Raw genomic sequence first — 21,783 nt, 5'->3', positions numbered from 1 at the left:
TAGATAGATAGATAGATAGATAGATAGATAGATAGATAGATAGATAGATAGATAGATAGATAGATAGATAGATAGATAGATAGATAGATAGATAGATAGGCCAATGACCCTATAGCTTCCAGCAACAGAGGAGACAGAACATAAAAGACCAAATGTGACAAACTCAACGTAGATCTATGTGATATGTATAAATGGATGCCGCGGCAAAAGGCTGTACATGAACTCACACAGATAACTGGGCTATGTAAAACAACACACACTAAATCAGGCAATAACGACGACAAACCGTCTGGAAAATAGACGCACATAGTGCAGCAAGAAATCACTTCTTCCTCCCCTCTCCCTCCTTCTCCTTGTCTGGATGACAAATCCTATCCTGGAGTAAATATTTTGAGGATAATTGAACTGATTGTTATTTGCAAGTTTCTCTGTCTTGAATATAAAAGCTGCGGCGTGCCTGTGCGCAGTCATAATGACTTTCAGACCATTGGCAAGATATATTCATAATGTGGCGACTCTTAAGTCGCTAATATGCAATTCTGCTGAATATGTCAGGACGCATTATTGATTTGGCTTTTCTGTCTCTTTGGCGAGCCGCAAATGTTCTTTTAACACTGGAAATGGGAGTTATAAGAGGGCTGCAGAGACTCTGAAACGTCACAGAACAGAAGAAGCTGACCTCTCCGCTATAAGAAAGCTCACTAAAAGCTCTGTAAAGCCTGCCAAATTCTGAAGGGTAAAAAAAAAACGTAGGAATTGTAGCCAAGTTCTGGAGAAAACGCGAAAAAAAACCTGTGAAAATTGTATTTGACAACATGTTTGTATCTTATTCCAGAGACACTTTGTTGTTCCTTGAACATATAGATTATTGAGGATTTCTCTGAGAAAAATACGGATGATTTTCGGGTCAGTGCTTCCTTATTGATCTTATTCACTCCATCCCTTACAGGCCGGTTATTCAGCAGCACCCCGCTGTGGATACACACTACATTTCAGTCTATACAGTGTTAAGCCGACATACTGGCTACAGAAAGCCTCTGCACAAACCACGAAACGTTTCTAAATCTAATCACAAACGAACCGTAATTAGACAAGTAATTACCGGCGTAATTAACAGCCTCTTTCTGCTCGCTGTGCTTTGATATGGACGGGCAGCGAGTTCTGCGCTTTATGGCACACAGGCAGCAGCGGCGGATAAAGTCTTTATTATTATTACTGGAAACCCATCTGGTAATAGCCTTGCCCGAGACCTCCTCCCCCCTAATCAAGGTTTTAATTAAAGACGGTTGAGGGCCACGGAGAACAAGAAGGCCAGTAATTAAGACTAACATTGGACCCTAACAGATGCAACCCTCCTCCTGCCTTGGTGCAAAAAAAAAAAAGGCACACAAACCAAGACTCGCATAGTCTTTTATGTATGGATGTAATATTCAATAAATCATGATGAATGAAGTGTGGTTTGCGGTTGCTGCTCATCATAATGCATCACGACGCGAAATAAAAGCACAAACTCATTTAAATACAACTATTTTCTCGTGTAACTTGCACTGGGTTGAAATTTGAAGTATAATTATGTCAGAGTAGAAAATGGGACAAAACTCTATCCTTGACACTAACAAGGTAGGTTAGTTGTGCGTATAGGTCCCGATATACAATAAAGTATTAAACTATAATCTGAGATCAGAGGTACGTGCCCATTTACTGAGCGGAGACGCGGTGGTTATGGTGTTTGTTTTCATATTTCTTTGACATGTATTGATTTGAAGACAGCTGCATAGGTTTTTGTAGCAGGAGAGAGCCCCCGGTCACCCTGCATTAGTGTCATGTCTGAACATTAGCGCGACACTGAGGGTCCAAGCAGGACACATCACACATCAACGCAAGATTTTGGTTCAGTGTGCATATTATTAACTCATTTCAATCTAAGAAAAATCAATTCGCTTTATTGGGTAAACAGTTGAATTTTAGAGTCTTCCTGTGTTTCAGGTATATATTGTGCGTAAAAGTGCACCTGGAACATCACACTTTAAGCCTCTGCTCCTGTTAAGCTCATACCACACCCTATCACATAGACCACGCTGTTTCAGAAACAATAACAACTCTGGCACTTGTGGTGATGAATATTCACATTTGCTTCGGTTAATCCTCACTGATTCATTTTCTACCCTGTAAGCGCGCGCCAACGCTAGAGTCTTTCTCCGTAAGTTGCACCCTAAAAGTAAAGGTTTGCCCCTCTTCAGATGGGCAGACAGATGGGCAGAAGTTTAGCCAAAATCTCCCGCAAAGTTCTCTGGCTGCTCAGCCACCACTGGAGAAACCTACACGAGATTGCACTTTGGCTTCTCGAGCTCTAGTTGGACAAACGACAATTCACCGTGTGGTTTTAAAGTAAAACTCTCAGATGGAAAGACTTCACCCCCATTCAACTTTCCCCTAAAAGAGTGCAAGAACGAGAACTCCAGCCAAAACAGTCTCCATCCTTAAACTTTCCTCTTACTGCTGCAGAGACACGTGCGCGGTCTATATTTCGTAATCTGCTACTGACACACAACCTAGCAATACTGCGATGTTTTATGATAACTGCCTTATAACCCACTGCACTGTTAAGACTTCACCTCTGTGATATACTATACTATTTAAGAACAGTCTATGCTGACAATAAAACAGCGCAATTTCACCAAACCTTCACAATAAAACTCATGAATACCATTTCGAATTACATATTAAGCTCAGTCTAAATCATAGCAAACATTCCAAACTTGGCCTGCAAGCCGCAGCTGCTCTCAGCTCCACTGCCAGCTTCATAGCGCTTCATCATTGCCACTTGTGGAGCTTTTCTGCCCCCTAGCGCCGAGTTAGACATCCACAAAAATTCATATAATGTTGCAGAGTGTAAATACCGGAACGTGCCGCTGAGTTAATTTGTACTCTCCTGACCAAAACTGACCTGGCGCAGTTTGTAATCAACTCAACTGGTAGACATTGTGCCGAATGATTGCTTTCACTGTTTGAGTCCACTATTTATGTTCTGGCTCGAATTAGGCTGTAGGATTTAATTAAAATTTGGTTGTTTCGTTCATTTGTTTATGTTTGTGCATGTTTGGCATCATTGTTCAGGAAGGCCGAATGGAGACGCAGATTTTATATACAGACTTTTGTTTTAAGATCCACATAAGATGACGATATGTATAACGACCTTCCTGCAAGAACACCGACATCATCATTTATGATGTCAGTGTGAAATCTTATAAAAACCTACATTCATGAACAATTTCAATATATGCAATTAAATGCTCTGTAGTTTACTAGAGTTTTTTAATCTGAGACATTTTCATGCATCTGTTCAAATATGAAAATCTTAATAGCTTCTGACAAATATTGTCTTTTTGTCACTTTCACACATCGTGCAGTGATGCAGTTAATATATGTACAGAGTTCCCCGTTGAGTCAACAGACCTGTCATATCACTTCACAGTTTACTTTGGCAGACTGCATGCATCCATCTACTTGTCAAATTCGAATACTGCTATAAACAGTGTGTGGCTTGAATAGGTCAGTTTATAATATCTGGCACACTGGCTAATGAAATTATAGATATGCATAAGAAGAAAAAAGATTAGAGATTTACTATTATATATTTCTGAATCAGCTTTAAATATCCCAAACAATAAAAGAAAGAAAAGATAAAACAGAACACTGTCAGCTTGGTGAATTTAAAGCTTTACCAACAAGTTATCTACTGGCTTTATGCACAAATCATACTTCTCACACCCTCTGAAGTAATATAGTAATCTTGAAAAAACACTAATATATAAGTAGTGTAAATAATAAATCACCATTAAACTTCAAAAATGAATCAGAGTGTACAGAAAGGTTCCTGGTTTGAGCTGTTTGACTTCAGGGTACTAAAAACCTACAAAGCCTGATTTTGACTGGATATCAGTTCATTATGTAGACTTTAAGTTTTGGTCAGTGATCTATCAAGGAGTGTAGCAAACTTTTCCTATTTAAACAGCAAACATTTGCTCAAGTTTTCCTACTCTTTGTTGCCGTTTCCTTCACGAACACTGACCAGTGGCCAGAACTAACCCATCTTTTTTATATTATTACAGCTACATCACTTGTTACAGGAGAGCACTTCTGTAAATCTTTCTGCTCCAGGTACATAAGAAGGAAGCAAGCAATTATCCTTAATATCCCAGTAATGTAAAAAGAATGGGACTTAATTTTCCATCTGGTTGCATGGTGAGAAATGTCAAATGTATTGGATTGAAACCGTTGTTTTAATCATTAAAGGAGAACGGTGAAGGTTGATGAAGAGGTATTAAGGTTTTGCTCCTCATGCATAATTTAGTCTATTGATCAGGTGGGTCTGAAGCTCATGCGGCTTTCATACGTATGTCCTACTTTGATCATTTTGTCAATCTTCCAAAGTGTCAAAGTGCTTTAGAATTTGGAATATAATTTGCAATGGCCTGTACGGGAATGTTATACTAACATTAAAGTTGAATATTTTCATAATATTTCCACTTGACCCATAGTTATGGCACTGACAATAGTCGCACACATACATTCACCTTAGTTTGCTGAAGAATTTTGTCTTGTAATGGAAATGTGCTTCCCTTGGAGAATCTTCATTTTTTCCTCTCTCCCTCTGTCCTGCTCTTTCTCACTCTATGCATGGAGGGAGGCTGGCATTTACTTGACAATTTCTGCCTTTAAGTGCACGCTTTAAGTGCAGTGTTTTTATCTACACCTAAGATAGCTACAGACCAGGACAATTTAACAGGCAATTTAACTGACCGTGTGTTAGTGAAGCTGTCTGAGTCCCACTCTTTGCCAAAGCGCCATGGCATGATGGATGTAGGCAGTCTGGGCTAGGTGAAAAGATGCACACACGCAGACGCATACAAACACACACACAATCCTACTGAATAGTGAGATACACAGACACACACCGCCCTGCCATATTTTCCCAATACAAACGCATATGGGCCCATCCACAGCCAACCCCCTTCCATTAAGTCAACATCTTGTGCTGGCGGTTGGAACAGTGCAGGGCTGGAGTCAGGTCGTCCAAATCCGTCAGTAAGAGGAGGCATAGGCGTTTGTCATCCTCCTCTCTGGGCACCATCCTCCTGGAAGAGAGAAAGGGGGGACAGAGGGTGGTGGAGCTACGAAGCATCTGGCTCTAGTAGCTCCAGCTGCAGGGAGAGAAGGGGGACAGGAGCTGCGCTGCAGCCCAGGGGAGACACTCTTACTGCAGCCAAAACCTCTCCACTATTCTATCTGCTGGATGAGGGAGCGGAGAAGCAAGTCAGTGAAAGAGTTTGCAAGAGCTGTTAATAACCTAATAAGTGGAAGCAATAGTAGTACACTAAAAACACCGATATTTAGTTTCTTAATTACTCTATACTTAAATTCCACTGATGTTGTGTTTCAGTTATGATTTGTTAATGCTCCGAGAAGATGAATCTCGTTACATCACATACTATTAAGGTCTTTGTAGTAGTGCTCATCTACTAGAGTGTCCTCGGCCACAGAAAAAAGCCTGCAGCGCAAAAGCTGGAAAACAGTATTTGTGGCACGTGCACACACTTGAGCATGGTTTTCCCTCGAACATGCCACAGTGTAAAGAAGGTGTAAAGAAAGTATTGTAATGCCAACTGACTAGAAAGTTGAACCAGAGGAAAATGTCACCCAAATGATGACCAATAAATCACAGGCCACAGTCATGCAGCCAAAGCCTAGAGACACCCTTTAGCATCTAGCGTCAGCACACACACAAATGATGTTTAGCCAGTGGCGGGCATTTAGCACCAGACCCCATCAACTCTGAGGGTGCTTTGTCACATATCTATGGATGATTCAGAGCCCGGAGACAGCATTTAGTATTAGCACTTAATGTTCCACTGTGTTCCAGGATTTGTTTTCTGGCTATATAGTTATGCTGATTGAAGAAAGGACATCAAATTATGTTTTGAGGGATTGGATGAGAGGACCTCAGAGGGGGAACACATGCATTGCTCTCTTATTGTGAAGTGTGACCTTTATGGAGGGAAGATCTAGGGGCCGAAAGAGTCCCTCTGCTCAATCTGAGATATCCGCTAGGATTAATTAACCCCATTCTTCCATTAGGCCATTGGGATTGCTAATTAGGTTGAAAGAAGTCCTGCAGGAGTCTCCACATACTGTCTCTCTGATCTCTGCCAGGTGTATTGACTTCATATTAAGTGCTGCTTTTCAATTGGGGCATCTTTATATTTTTATTTGCCGTGGTAGAACTAGAAAGATGCTAGGAAGCAATGGGAAAGATGTGGTGGGACAAGCAGCAGAGGTCTACAGCCAAACTAGTGAAGCGGTTCATGGGCAGTACTTTAATATCCAAAGCACTTCTCACTAAACCATCATAGTGCCTTTACCCTTGGGACTTGAGCCACTCGAGGCACACTTCACATGTGCTCGAGACAATCAGCAAACAAGTAACAAACATAAAAAGCAAAGAATTCAGTGGTTTTGAACATCTCTGAAAATCAAAAATCTCCCTGTTCTTCCACACCATGGCCTTAACCCCACTGTGAAGATCCTGTTGAGGTTAGCCAGAGAAACAAATGAAATTAGCAGCACAGATCACAAGCATCTGTTAGATGTCACTAATGATATGTCAAGGGGGCTGCCGTGCGCTATTGTTCCAATCGCCTATAGATGCACGTCTGTGTAATCTGATAAACGAGTGAACATAAATTTGCCGCTCTTTTTCTGAAACCAGACCATTACTGTCAATCACGTAGACGGCTACAGCGAGCCAGAGGCTGCCGGCTCGCACAACAAGCGCTGGTCCCCACAGTCTCATGATGACGGTCCCCAGACGGTCTGCTGTAACAGCTCCAGCTAATCTTCTTTTCATGGTCTTCATTACGACCTGTCAGAACATAAATTGACAGTAAATTGCCATGTTTATTAACACTGCGCTAAAACAGCATCCTTAACTCTCCTGCCCCCTCGTGCAAATGTTAACATTTAACAGTGACCAAGAGGATCAATTAAGATGCGGCATGAAATCATGCTGCGCTCAAAACAAATGCTCTCGAACAGACGCACACACATATAGAGGTCCCCGCATTCACAATTCCACCTTAATATGCCTCCTCAAAGATTATGTCCTCTGTTGATGACCCCCCTTTGAAAACCTATTCAGACAGACACTTGCTTGCCACATATTTTCAGCTCGAGTAACGCTGGAAAGGAAGGGCCATGCTTCACGGAGCACTGCATCAACAGAGTCTAGAGTCTGAGACTTGCAGCGGCCTTTGCCATATAACACAGTAATTACTAGATCAAATCTGTTCAAATTGAAGCAACGCTGTTCTGTGATCCCTCCTATACTAATCAGCACACTGAGGTATGGCTGTGCGACTATAAATTGCTGACTTAATTAAAACCAGGACCTCTCTGTCATCTAATTACAGGGAGAAAAGGTTATTGCTTCAATGCAATTTTCCAAATATGATTCCTTCACAGTTATTAAAGGCTCAGGCGTCGTTTATTGTTTCAGATTTTTCAATATGGAAATGGCCCCGGTGACAGACGTAATGACTCGGGGAAAACGCTTCATCTCGATAGTGGCCTGGCACGGCCATTTGTCTAAGATAAGTGGAGCGGACAGGAACGGGGGAAATGTCATGGGAGGTATCCCATGATTGCCTCCACTTTACAGTTGTCATTAAACAGAGCAAAGGTTTCTTTTCTCCTGTGTGGCAGCAATGAGAAGTTTATTAATCTATTGAGTATAGTGAGGGTGGTGAGTTATTGTTACTATGAAAATTCACAAGGGAAGAGGAAAATTGTTTAATTCTGTGATGAGAGACTCTGTGTTCTCTGTTATTGTTCCACTCTAATCACTATTCCACCTCAAATCTTCCACAACTTGAAACCTGACAACAGCAACAACAACAAACATATTAATGAGAAAAAAGCAGAGGGAAATCCCAGGAACGCAAACCAATCAATTTAGTGGATAAAGTGGAATAGTATCAAATCACTTTTGTGGTAAATACAGTGAAGAAAAAGAAATAAAACGAGAAGTAAATCAAGAGTCCCTAAACTCTCTCACTTGTACACATGATGTGGCCTGTTAACTATTTTTTAAGTAATAGTTTAAATCAGTTTCTTAAACATTTTGTTACATACCCATCTTCAGAAGCAGAAAAAGAAATTAAAATACACGGCTCCCAGTTTCTGTGAATCAAAATAAAACAATACATTAAAAAATACAAGTGGAACTTCAGCAGTATACTGTCTGTAAAGTCTCACTTCAAAGCATATTGAATATGTTCACTTAGAGTGCCGCTATAACTCTGTAGTGCTTTAAACTAAGCTTCTAAAGCTGTTTCCACCCTGCAGTCTTTTCTCGACAATACATAATCAGATATAAAACAGTCTTTAACATGCATTTTCCCGCATTCATTACCCAGGTACCCTTGGCTAAACCAGGCAGCATGGTTAGCAATTGTTGCCACTGTTTTTGTCTTGATTTCAAATTCAGGCAGAGCCCTGCTGTGTGGATTTTGCATGATCTCCTTGAGAGGCTTGTGATGTAAAAGAGGCTTTTAATCTCAAGTCTCACTTCTTTGATAAAGGTCAACATAAAATGAAAAATCAAAAAGTTTGTATCCAGTAGTGAGAAACTGTCTGACACTATGTGTGAGAAAGGGCAACTTCACACAAGGTCACATCCACAGATAACTTAAAATAGCTTCAGGGTCTGAAAAACCAGTGTGGAAGTGCTTTAAACCAGCATTCTTATAATGATCAGCAGAGGGGTGACTCTTTTGTTCTTCCATAAAAGAATCCCGGTTCTAGAGAAATCCATGTAAAACCTGCCCTCGACACTTTCCTGACAACTTTACGGCCTCAGTCGGTAGTTTCAGGTCATACTGAATAAAACAAGAAACCAATGAGGGTGTGGTATCCTCAACTCAGATCCACCTCGCGCTGATCCCATCTACTTTCAAAACACCAAGATGAGGACGCTGAACGCGCTCAGCTTGACGTTTCATAACGGGGCTTCACTATCCAATGAGTGACGCCACAGCACGATCAATCTTTTATGTGAGTGGGAGTACAGCTCAGTTCTTTCTCATAATCTTCATGTTGGCAACATTCTCAGTTTTTGTGTCTTAGCGAAATACAACATGAGGCTCCCCATTTAACATTAAAATCATTGCATAAGTCTGCATTGTTTTATTTGATTTATTTAGTTTTTTGTCGCCTTTGTGGCTCAGAGTTACAGAAAAGAGAACCACCTAGTCCTGAGCTGCAACTGAAAGACAGACAACAAAAAAGGGGGAAAATGACATTAAAAAGCAAACATCGACAAGTTTCTAGCTTCTCTGTCTTCAAAAGCTTAAAGAAGATACTTGATAATACTAGTGAATGAAATGTTGCAGGCATGACTTCAGGTATACAGTAAACAGCGATTTAAAAAAAAAAAGAACTACAATCATATTTACTGTCAAACTCACTTCCATTGTGCACGATCTCAGTTATTTATAACCCTTTAATTATTCAGATGCGCTGATTAATTGTTGTTGCTTAATCAAACTAACAAAACTGTTGTCGCACCAAAAGAAGATCAAAAATCTGATAAATGCAGTGTGTGTCTGTAAGCACGGGGCAAAAAGAGGCCACAACTGAACTGAATTTTCTGGACACTAATGCTCTGTGTCTCCCACCATAGGGTTTTCTTAATTACATTAACCAAATGCATTCTGCAGTGTGTGCAATCTCATGGTTAACTGAACACGCCCGTAGCTGCAGCCCCCTCCCCGTTCTATTCCTTGGTGAAATATTCATGTTGAAAGCCACTCTTGCCATCCACTTTCTCCTTCCAACATGTTAATGCCCGCTGTTGTTCAGCCATGCTACCATTGTTTGAGAGTATAGTCTTCAGCATACAGGTAACACCTAAAAATCTGCCCTTGCTGTGTGATCTAAAGTTAATGAAAGGGTCCAACTATCAATCCTGCTGAGACCATCATCATCACCAAGATGAAAATTCTGTATTCTTGTATATCCATATGTATCTTTAGGAAATGCATCTCTTTGGGAAAGCACATTTGTATTTCTTCATGTCTGCACAGCACACTGATTCAAATTGACCAGGCAGGACTAATTTAAATACATTAACTATTCATTAATTGAATAAAGAGGCTAGTTGGCCCCAGGGCCTCTTTATAATCATAAACTGGGGTGTACTGTTTATGCAAAACAGCAAAGTGCCATGTGCTGGCTTATTATGCTAATGATGAATGGCAAAATACATGTTTCTCCTGCCCACAAAGGAGGATTAGGCATGGCAGTGTCAGCAAGTTGTTTCCAGGGTACAGAGTCTGTTCTTCCATATTACCTCATGTTGAGATGGGGCTCAGTAATGTGATTCTTTTCGTTTTCTTCACGTGGATATGATCACACACCCCTCCCTACACCAACTCTTCCTCTATCTCGAAACATTATATCGCAAGGATTCAACTAAACTGGACGACTTCACACTCTCGCATTGACTTATGAAGTTATCTGTAGTTGAAGCAAACTTTTAACTTTCCACATTCTCAGATATTGTTAATGATCCAAAACCCATGCTCTGTATTTCTTAAAATGAAAAAAATTAACTTAAAAACTACTTTAACTAAAATTACTAAAACCTAAACTAATTTAAGTAAATACTAAAATCTACAGTGCAAAAGTGTTGAATCAGCCTCACACGTCTTTATACTTTATACTGTTTTAGGAAAATGGGAAATAAATAGTGTATCTGAGGCAAAAAACAAAACAAACAAACAAACAAAACCAGAGTGTTCTTCAACATATCCTGAGCTCTCATACAGAAGCTTTCTTGTCATTTGTTGAAGTAGTCTTCATTAATAGTTCTCCAGGCTTCTTGAAGGACATTCAAAGCTCTTCTTTGGATGTTGGCTGCCTTTTGTTCCGTTCTCGGTCAAGATGATCCCACATTGCCTCAAAAATGTTGAGGTCCAGGCTCTGGGGAGGGCTATCCATGGATGGATGGATGTCAGATCCATTGATTTGACAAAATCTCCAACACCACTGGCTGATATGTGGTATGATATACAATATCATATATGATATGCTATACAATATGTGATATGTTATACGAATAACAGTCTTGGGAAATAGTTTATTTAGTTTATGTGGGAGAAACTGAATTATTTAACACCGCACAAAAAGAGCAAATGCCAAATTTTGGAACCACTATCTTCAAAGTGAAGTTCATCATTCCACCTAAGAGTTTCTTGTTACTGACTTTGTACTGTTTTTCTTTGATTAACTTTATTAATAATATCTAACAATATCTATTAATGATAACATGATATCTATCAGTTATCTGGACTGCTATCTTTACATTCAAGATATCAAAGACATCAGTAGGAATAAATCTTGATCTTTATTGCCTTATGGATTGTATTAAAGGGACGGTATGAAAATTATGGCAGTGGGAAGGATGACTAAATCATATATGCATACTTTACATTAATAAATACATGCATATACTACCAGTGAAAAGTTTGGACATGTCTTCTCATTTAATTGTTTTTCTTTATTTTTACTACTTTCTACATTGCAGATAGATACTGATGACATCAAATACATGACACAAGATATATGGAATTATGTAGCAAAGAAAAAAATTGATAAGTAGTTCACAGGCGTGCCTTGTCAGGGTTCATTTGTGGAATTTCTTGCTTTCCTAATGGTGTTGGGACCATAAGTTGTGTTGTGCAGAAGTCAGGTTGGTACACAGCTGCCAGCCCTATTTGACAACTGTTAAAATTCATATTATGGCAAGAACCAATCAGCTAAGTAAAGAGAAATGACAGTCCATCATTACTTTGAAAACTGAAGGTCAGTAAGTCCAGAAAATTGCTAAAACTTTGAAGTGTAGTAGCAAAAACCATCAAGCACTATGACAAAACTGGCTGACATGAGGACCACCCCTGGAAAGGAAGGAGTCACCTCTGCTGCTGAGGATAAATTCATCAGAGTCACCAGCCTCAGAATTCGCAAGTTAACAGCACCTCAGATTAGAGCCCAGATAAATGCCACACAGAGTTCCTGTAGCAGACACATCTCTACATCAACTGTTCAGAGAACATGTGAATCAGGCCTTTTATGGTCAAATAGCTGCTATGGAAAAGCAGCAAGCAGATTTGTTTGGGCCAAGAAACACAACGAATGGACATTACACTAGTGGAAATCTGTACTTTAGTCTGATGAGTCCAAATTTGAGATCTTTGGTTCCACCTGCCGTGTCTTTGTGCGACACAGAAAAGGTGACTGGATGGTCTCTATGTGCATGGTTCCCACCGTGAAGCATGGTGGAGGAGGTGTGATGGTGTGGGGATGCTTTGCTGGTGACAATGTTGGGGATTTATTCAAAACTGAAGGCACACTGAACCAGCATGACTACCACAGCATCCTGCAGCGACATCCCATCCCATCCGGTTTGCGTCTAGCTGGACAATGACCCCAAACACACCTCCAGGCTGTGTAAGGGCTATTTAACCAAGAAAGAGAGTAATGGAGTGCTGCTCCAGATGGCCTAGCCTCCACAGTGACCTGAACTAAACCTGATTGAGATGGTTTGGGATGAGATGGAACGCAGAGTCAAGGCAAAAGGGCCAACAATTGCTCAGCATCTCTGGGAACTTCTCAAGACTGTTGGAAAACCATTTCAGGTAACGACCTCATGAAGCTCATCGAGGGAATGCTAAGAGTTTGCAAAGCAGTAATCAAAGCAAAGGGTGGCTATTTTGAAGAATGTAAAATATAAAATGTTTTGAGTTATTTCACACTTTTTTGTTTACTACAACATAATTCCATATGTGTTCATTCATAGTTTCAATGCCTTCAGTGAGAATCTACAATGTAAATAGTCGTGAAAATAATGAAAAACTATTAAATCACAAGGCGTGTCCAAACTTTTGACTGGTATTGTACATACATACACACATACATACATACATACATATATTCTCTACTCAACAAAAGAAATAATAGAGGCTACATCCTCTCAGCTAATCATCCAACTCGTTTCCAGAAAGCAGTTTAAAAATAAAGGGCATTAAGGGGATACATTAGTGCACATGGCATGAGTGACACACACATCTGTGAAGGGATTATCAGTGATGAACGATAAATCAGGTTTTGGAACAACATATGCTGCCATCCAGGCTTTGTCTTTTTCAGGCAACGCATTGCCAAACCACATTCTGCACATGATTACAAGAGTAAAAGACAGTGGGTGCTGAACCGGCCTGCCTGTCGTTCACCCACTGAAAACGTTTTGGGGATTATGAAATACAAAATGTAACAAAAGCAATTGGCCTCCTCAGGTTCCAGATGCTTAAGTCTTTTGAAATATGTTTCTGAAAGCATGTTAAAATCAGCATTTTTTTTAAATGTCCCAGTTTCAACATCTGATAGGATATGTTGTCTTTTTATTACTAAATATAGTGCATGGCCAGTACATAACATTCCCACTAGTTACCCTCCCATCCTTCACTTTCTCCATCACTCTCAGACACACTAACACACATACACGCACATAGACACATTCAAAGATATTCCACAGCTGTTATCTTAGCAAGACTTTAACTGTGTCATGATGCGACAGTTATTCATTCAGTTCTATAGCAACTAACATATAGAATAATCCATCTAAATCCAGTAAGCAGTACTCGTATACTACTATAGTATTGCATATTTTACGGACTCAAGGAACTTTACACTCAAACAAACATCAAACACTGAAATCAGTTCCAGCATGTTTTACCTTAAACGTTTTACACTGAAGCAGCGAGCTGCATACTTGTGACTGATGGTTTTTTAGACAGCAGTGGTTTATTTATATCCCTGTACATCAGCGTAGCTGTGCACACAGCCTTTTCATTTCAAATGCACCTTATTACAAGTTGGCAGAAAACACTTAGATAGTTCCCTAAAACTGTGTGTGTTACTCCCGTTCTCACTGGTTGCTCGCTGACCCACGTTGATTCTCCTGCTCTGGTCGTTCGTCAGCTTGCAACGTGGCGCCGGAATCCCTCTCGTGTTACCGACATCCCGTGGACCAATGGGGGATATTCTGGCAGTGGTTGAGGCTGGGGCCTGAATGAAACGGAGCCTGTGAATGGCTGTACGTAAGGCGGCAGGAAATCCCTGTTTGGTTGCATCCCTTTCATTGGGATAAGGGACAGGATTGCCTAAAACTGTGAGGAGTGTAGGTGTTCATAGAGGACCTGTTTGCGGGCGCAGGTTGCGTTTTGAGGGTGTTTGAACATTGCTGCAACATTGTTGCGCTCCGCCGCTGAAGACAGGACAAAAAGTCGGCGTTTAGCGGTCCAGCAGTGAAAGGAGCTACACAGCCGCTTGATCATTGTGTGTTGTGGTGTTGTAGGCCCGTTTCGGAGATCGCTGTGCCCTCTGAGAGAAGTCAGCTTGAACCCCGACTGATGGCCGGCTTCAGCTTCGTGTGCGCTGTGCTCCTCTGCGCCGCTGTGGCGCAGACCAAGCCGACGCTGAGAAAAGAGAGAGTTCATCATGAGCCAGAGCTAAGCAGGCAAGCCCACGAAGACAATAAGAGCTTCCAGTATGACCATGAGGCCTTTCTGGGCAAAGAGGAGGCCAAAACATTTGATCAGCTCACCCCTGAAGAGAGCAAGGACAGGCTCGGGTAAGGAAATGCTACCAGCACTCTGCCACATAAGCTGATTTTTGGTATCTGAAAGTGAAGTTAGTGACAGGCTTGGTGGGATTTCGTAGGACAGGTTGGAGCTTTTGTGTTTGTTTGTTTGTTTTAAATCACACACTCTGCCTCTGAAGCCCGTTTCGTGTAACTGTAAGTGAAAGCACTCCTGCTTTATTATGGCACCCATACTGTTTGCACACACTGTACACTTAATAGTCTGCAGAAATCTTAATTACAAATACTCATTAAAGATTCATTTATGGGGGTGGAGTTTAAGGAAAGTTTAATCGCCGAAGTTCTGCATGTAGGTATTCTGTACAAAACTGCAGTGCACGCTGAGTGTGCCACTTGGTTCTGTTGGCAGGATTCTTCAAGTATTAAACGTTTTTTTTTTCTTCTGCCACTGCTGCAGTGACAAGTTGGCACCATGTGACGCAAGTTAGTCCATAAAACTCCTGCTTGTTGTCTTGAAAGAGGGAGGACCCCTGTAATATCACAACGTGGCAGCCCAGGTCTAAGAATACACCACAGATGCACTGCAGTTTTTAGCTTTCTAACCTGGGTTTGCCTGCCCCTCCCTCAGAAATCCTTTCTATGAATCCACATTACCTGTAGGAAATTAATTATTTATTAATTATTAATCCAGCCTGTCATTAATCAGTATTTCATTACTAAAGTCTTCGGTCACTCTATATTTTACTTTTATACTTTCCTTCTTACATTTAATTGGTTTTCAAAGTTTTTCTTTGGACATCTGTTTTGTCCCCCCCCCCCCTCCCTAATTTTTAGTCCATTCCTTTATTTTCATTTTTATTTTTATTTTTGTCTGTTTGTTTGTTTAATCACTTAACACTAATGTGAATCATTCAAGCGTTAAAAAGCACAAAGTGGACAATCTGTGAACAATAAAAAGGAAGTAGCAGGCCTATAAAGGACTAATTACAGCAGATGAACGGTATCTGAAACCTATGTTCTTAAGAAAAAGGACAAAAATCAACCGAAGACTTGACACAGGACTAGAGGGTCAGGGTTTGCATTTGCATTTCAGCCGGTGGTGTTGGGGACCTTGTCAAACTTGACAGAATTACTGATGCAGAAAAATACCATTAGGTTTTGATCCACCATCTAATACCATCTGAAAAGCATCCTATCAGCAAGACTTCATTTTTCAGTATAGCAATGATCCCAAACACAATGACAGTGCGGTTAAAGCATACCTGGACTGAAAAACACACATTAATATTATCAGTCATGGACTGGTCTCCCCAGAGCCCGGACTTCAACACTACTGAAGCTGTGTGAGATCATCTTGACAGAGAACGCTACAAAAAGCAGCCAACATCCAAATAAGAGCTTTGACTGTTCTTCAAGAAGCCTGGAGAATTGGCCCTGAAGCCTACTTAAAGAAGAATAAACACTGCCATACCGAATACTGACTTTTAAACTTCTTAAATTGTAAAACCTCAATTTTTGCCTTCTATATTGAATTTCAGCAAATCTCTGCACATTTCAATAAATAAATATTTTCAACCAAAATATAAAGAAATGAGGGGCTGAGTCAATATTTTTGCACAGCACTGTATGTTGCCTATATATGCCTATAAGATCTAGTTAATATACCACTAATATCAGTCTTTTCCCCTGCCCAACAGAAAAATTGTGGACCGAATAGACAGCGATGCAGACGGCTACATCACCACAGCTGAACTCAAGGCTTGGATAAAGCGCGTCCAGAAGCGTTATGTGTATGAGAATGTAGCCAAGGTGTGGACTGATTATGACCTGAATAAGGACAATAAGATTTCCTGGGATGAGTACAAACAAGCCACATATGGATACTACCTCGGTATGGGCTCACTAGTTCAAGACACATGGTGTATTTTTTTTAATTTTTTTTTAGTATTAAAGTATTACATGGCTATTAAACCTGATTCATTTTTTATTCATCTTTTTTTTTTCACCCTCTTAGCCAACCCGGAAGAATTTGAAGATGCCACGGACCAGTTCAGCTTCAAGAAGATGCTCCCTCGTGATGAGAGGAGGTTTAAAGCAGCTGATCTGAACAGGGACCTGGCAGCAGACAGAGAAGAGTTCACAGCCTTCCTCCACCCTGAGGAGTTCGAACACATGAAGGATATTGTGGTTCTGGTAAGCCCTTTGTGTTCACGTGATCTTTAAGTAAGGAGTACGCACGTCAGACCTGAAAGAAGTGACGTTCCCAAAAGTAAGAGCACGTCTGCCTAATAAGAAATATGATTTAATTCCAAGAGTTTTGAGTTTCTGTTCCATGTGTTTGATCTCGCTACTTAAATAAATGTGCTACATTTGAATAACCTCCTAATGAAATTTTAACTTGGCCCAGAAATGATTGAGTTCCTATATTTTTTTTTGGGAACAGGTCCAGTGGGACAAACCGACCGTCCCATTTAAAACTCAATCTTTAAATATAAATTCGGCTTCGTGGAATGTGGGGTGGCGAATGTTAGCAGTGATGCACTATGCTGCTCTGTTCATAAAATTTGTACTACCCATTTGACAGAGTTAATTATTAATCTCTCATTTTTATGATGTTGCTGAATGTTACCAAAGAACGGTTCAGCCAGGGGTGTCTTCACTGATTGTGGTGAATCTGGCTAGAGCTAACATGATAGTTACACATACATACATGCTGCATTCATACTTTATACTTACAATGAATTTTTCAGAAACACTGATCTTTCTAAAACTATGCAAACGAATGAGTAACTGATGGTACATGCGATCATAGGAACAACATTAGAAAGGATGTGGCTGTAGGCTAGCGTGAACAATAACTGAAGGAGATTGCTGTGCAGGATCAGGGAGGAACATGAAGTTGGTAAGCGCCAACTGGAAACCTACACACACTTCACATTTCTACCTTCAAACTGCTTGTGTTGCTGCCATCTACTATTGGCACCAGAGAGCTCCTGCACACTGCAAATGTGGAACAATACCAGTCCTTAAGAATAGTAGATTAAATTTGGCAGACGAGAAATCTTTCATTCTGAAGCGTAACACTTTCCATGAGCATTCACATGTATTTGGCCAAAGAAAACAGAACAGAACCGGTCGTAGTTAAGTCAGAGAGATGTGAATAATCAAGGAGGCATAGTTATTGATTAGGAATTTAGGAAAACTAGTCAGGAAGCAAAACTTGGATGTATGTGGTGGTGTTTATGTAGGTCTTCATTTCTTCCTTTTAACACACCATTAAGAGAATTTCTGAATTTCAACCTAAAAAGAGTTATGAAAGGGTCAGTTTTAGTGATCTGGAACTGTTTGATACGAAAGAAAGCTCATATAAAATGCTTTAGTTCATTGCTGAACCCATTATGTTATTTTCCAAGCAAAGACAAGATTTTATAGCAGAACATAGGTTTTAATTATGATACCGATTATACTGCTGTGAATTGTCGTGTCCTTTTTGCATCCTTATAAAACGGAGAACATCTTACCCTTTCAGTGTTTCTAAAGATCTACACTGGAGAAAAATCTCTTTTTGCTGACCCTGCACAGGCTATGTGGGTTTAAGACAAAGATTTTCTTTTTTCCTCTTAGTGAACTATTAGAAATTCCTCCATCTGTCCTTCTGCTACTTAGCAGGGCATCCTCCCTGCCCAAAACACTGAACCTAGGAGGCATCCAGGAGTCATTCAAGTCAGATGTAGGAGTAGCAGCTCTAATCTAAGTAACTCCAGAACAGCCAAGCTGCTTGCCCTGTCTGTAAAGGGGACCCCGAACACCCTTTGGAAGAAAATAGTCTCTGCATCATGTATCCAAGATTTCATTCTCTCGGTTGCTACCCAAAGTTCGTGACCATAAGTAAGAGTAGGAACCAAACTGAGAGCTTTGCTTTCATGTTGAGACCACTACAGCATCCACATCACTACAAGTGCCACCCCCGCACGAACAAAACCCTGAGATGCTTAAACTCCCTTCCCTTTAATTAACCAGTTAGCCAAATTCACATACTGTCAGATCCAGTATGTTACAGATAAATCTAGTGGAACCAACTGTTTGCTGAAAAGGGTAAATCATTGTTGAGTGCAACTCATCAGCAGTCCTGTATTGTTGCGTCACTCTGCCGGCCCAGCTGTGAGCAGAATCTTATAAATTCACTTTTCCACCCCAGGGCTGCACGTTTCTCTTCTATTACTCAAAGTGAAAGTTCCTCTATAGTTGACGGACCCTTGTGTCTTCCTTTAATGATATTATTAACTCATTCTCTATGCAGGAAACCTTGGAGGACATTGACAGGAACAGTGACGGGCATGTGGATGAGGACGAATATATCGGTGAGTTAATTCAAAAATTGAAAGCAATTGGTAAAAAATAAAACCCGTTAGCACTCAAACATCCACTTAGAACCTAACAATATACCACTCAGTGTTTTTAAAACACACACTGACAATTTGAAGCATACAAAGACGAACAGGAATGTGAATAAGGAGCATAATATAATATTTCAACAATTTGCCTCAATCCCCTAATCACTGGAAAAAGTGGATTTTAAAGTGTTGCAGGAGTTTGCAGGAACTTTTCAGCTCTTTTTAGAAATACGAAATATGTACATGTCCTCTTGATAGCATTATGTGTGCACAGTTCTTTAATTATGAATCATATAGTGTTTATGATTTTTCTATCAGTACACTGAAATGACAACTCTGCCGAAATAACAGGACACAGTGGATTGTATAAACTGTGATTTAGAACTCCTGATAGCGGCCTTTAAATTAACCATGCCAGATAGGTCTCCAGTCCAGCCAACTAGATGGCTTTGCAAAGGGCAAAATTTGGGGATTCGGGGGGACTTTAAATGTCGTCCCAGTGGAGCTAATATGGTTTTCTGGCCTTATTACTAACAGACACGTCACCCATTGTCTGCCACAAGGTGGTTAACGCAGAGAACTGTGCTGACAGCAGTGTTTCTAGGTATACTGAAAGGTATGTTCTGCTGGCTCCAAGTTGAAAGAAAAAGTTTGACACCACTACTTGAAATTATTCAAGCACTGTGATGTCACAGCTGACATATGGCTCAGTCTGCTGAGCATAAGTGGTATTCGTTGTAGAGCAGTTGCTATTATCTCTTTCCGGTGCTTTGTAAGCTGTTGACTCTCATCTTGTTGAAAATTCATGATGTTGAACGTACGTTACAAAAAAGGGAAACAACCATTGTCACAACACAGGAACAGAGCTGTATAATGTCAGGATGCATAGATTGGCATGTCATTGGTGACAACATAAATGATCTGTTTTTTTTAAACTTCACCTCCACTATAGATGGATGTTAGGGTTCAGAGCTTCAGTGTCATTGGTGTTTGCTTTGGAAGGCTTGCATGTGAAATAGTGTACATTGTGTGTATGCCATTTCTGTAGGAATTTATACCAGGAGTGTATTTAAGGTGTAAATTGTGCGTTCTCTTTAAATGCAAACTAAAAAACTGTCGAAATGTCTTATTCAAATGTTCTTTCATCATTTCTTTGGGTTTCAGCGGACATGTTTGCACATGAGGATGGTGGTCCAGAACCAGAGTGGGTCAAGACTGAGAGGGAACAGTTCTCTGACTTCCGAGACTTGAACAAAGATGGAAAAATGGACCAGGATGAAATCCGTCACTGGATCATGCCACAAGACTATGATCATGCACAGGCGGAGGCCAGACATCTGGTGTACGAGTCTGATCAGGACAAGGTATACTGTTAGAGCTATGTTGATATGATTTCATATCTATTGCTTGTGCCCTTGTGGATGTGAGAGCTTGTCAACACAGGGTTCATTAGAGTCACTGGGTACGAGCTGGAACCCGTCCTAGCCGACAGAGGGCAAAAGTAAGTGTACGATCTGGACGGGCCGCAAACATGGCATGCAAACAAGTTAATTTTCTTTATTAGTGTATTTCGTATTTGTGTATTTTCAGTTCACAGCAGAATTCTTCACTTGAGTGTTTTTCTGCTTTCGTGTTTTTGTTTACATTTAAATAAGAGCTTTTTTAATCATCATATTTCACACATTCTATCTCCCTTATCAGGATCAGATGCTGACTAAAGAGGAGATCCTCGAGAACTGGAACATGTTTGTGGGAAGTCAGGCTACTAACTATGGAGAAGACCTCACCAGGAACCACGACGAGCTCTGAGCTCTCACTGCAGCTTCGTGTGTGTATGTGTGTGTGTGTGTGTGTGTGTGTGTGAGGAGCGCTGGTCTACAAAGACACAATCACACACAGTGACAGTAAGAGTGGGACAGATGTCAGTTTGTTAGACTTCAAACCAACATTGTACCAAATGAGAGGACGCACGAGTGTCGATCCTACCACTAACTCTGTGGGTCTGTTTCAGTCTTCGTATCGATGTTGTGCTTCTGACATTCAGGAGCAAAGCCAGACCCCGTGGACTTACTTTCCAACAATGGTGCCTTCCAGCCGAATCGCCAGATTCATTGCCTCAGAGATTTGTGTAGATAGTCTGTAACAAAACTTGTCAAAGCTTAGTATTGTCAGACATGGGAACAATTTTTGATGCTAATGTGAAACCACAGCTCAGAACGTTTGTTCTGAATTTATTTATTTATTAAATTGCTTCTGAACTTTAGGTTTGAGAGGAATATAGTGTTCTACTAAAGGTCTTTTCCTTTTCAGAAAAACAGACAACACAAATTTAGTTTTTTCGTTTGTTTGTTTACAGTTTTATTGTCCTGTTAACTAAAGACTTTTTATATCCTTTAAGTATTTTAAGAATTGTTGATTACTGATGTTTAATGGCATGGTTTTTGCACGCATTTGGTTTTAGTGTAGCCTGTGAAAAAAATGTTTCTCCACATTTAGTTTGAAATGTATTTATTGGTATACATAAGGCCAACTGTGTGCTCAGTGTTCACATTTTCACTTTTTGATGTTTCATTTTTAACTTTATCTGTTTACAACTGTCTGATTTTAAGGTCAATTAGGCTAAGGCCTACTGAATATGTAATGGGTGGAAATAAAGTTTCCCTTCCTTGA

At 40.4% G+C, this 21,783-nt stretch overlaps 1 protein-coding gene across 1 annotated transcript; it reads left to right on the top strand.

Annotated features, from left to right (window-relative positions):
* The first annotated feature begins 14,234 nt into the window (after positions 1–14,234).
* rcn1 (reticulocalbin 1, EF-hand calcium binding domain) lies at positions 14,235–21,783 on the top strand. The gene is made up of 6 exons (XM_005915136.3): positions 14,235–14,749; positions 16,417–16,610; positions 16,734–16,912; positions 19,020–19,080; positions 20,278–20,477; positions 20,815–21,783. The coding sequence occupies exons 1-6, from the start codon at positions 14,529–14,531 to the stop codon at positions 20,920–20,922; spliced, it is 963 nt and encodes a 320-aa protein (XP_005915198.1). The 5' UTR covers positions 14,235–14,528; the 3' UTR covers positions 20,923–21,783.

The sequence above is a fragment of the Haplochromis burtoni genome, unplaced genomic scaffold (genome assembly GCF_018398535.1).
Source record: "Haplochromis burtoni strain Fernald_Lab_line unplaced genomic scaffold, NCSU_Asbu1 Contig_11, whole genome shotgun sequence".
Lineage (NCBI taxonomy): Eukaryota > Metazoa > Chordata > Actinopteri > Cichliformes > Cichlidae > Haplochromis > Haplochromis burtoni.
Note: the sequence above shows the minus strand (reverse complement) of the source record. Positions and strands in the feature narration are given on the sequence as shown.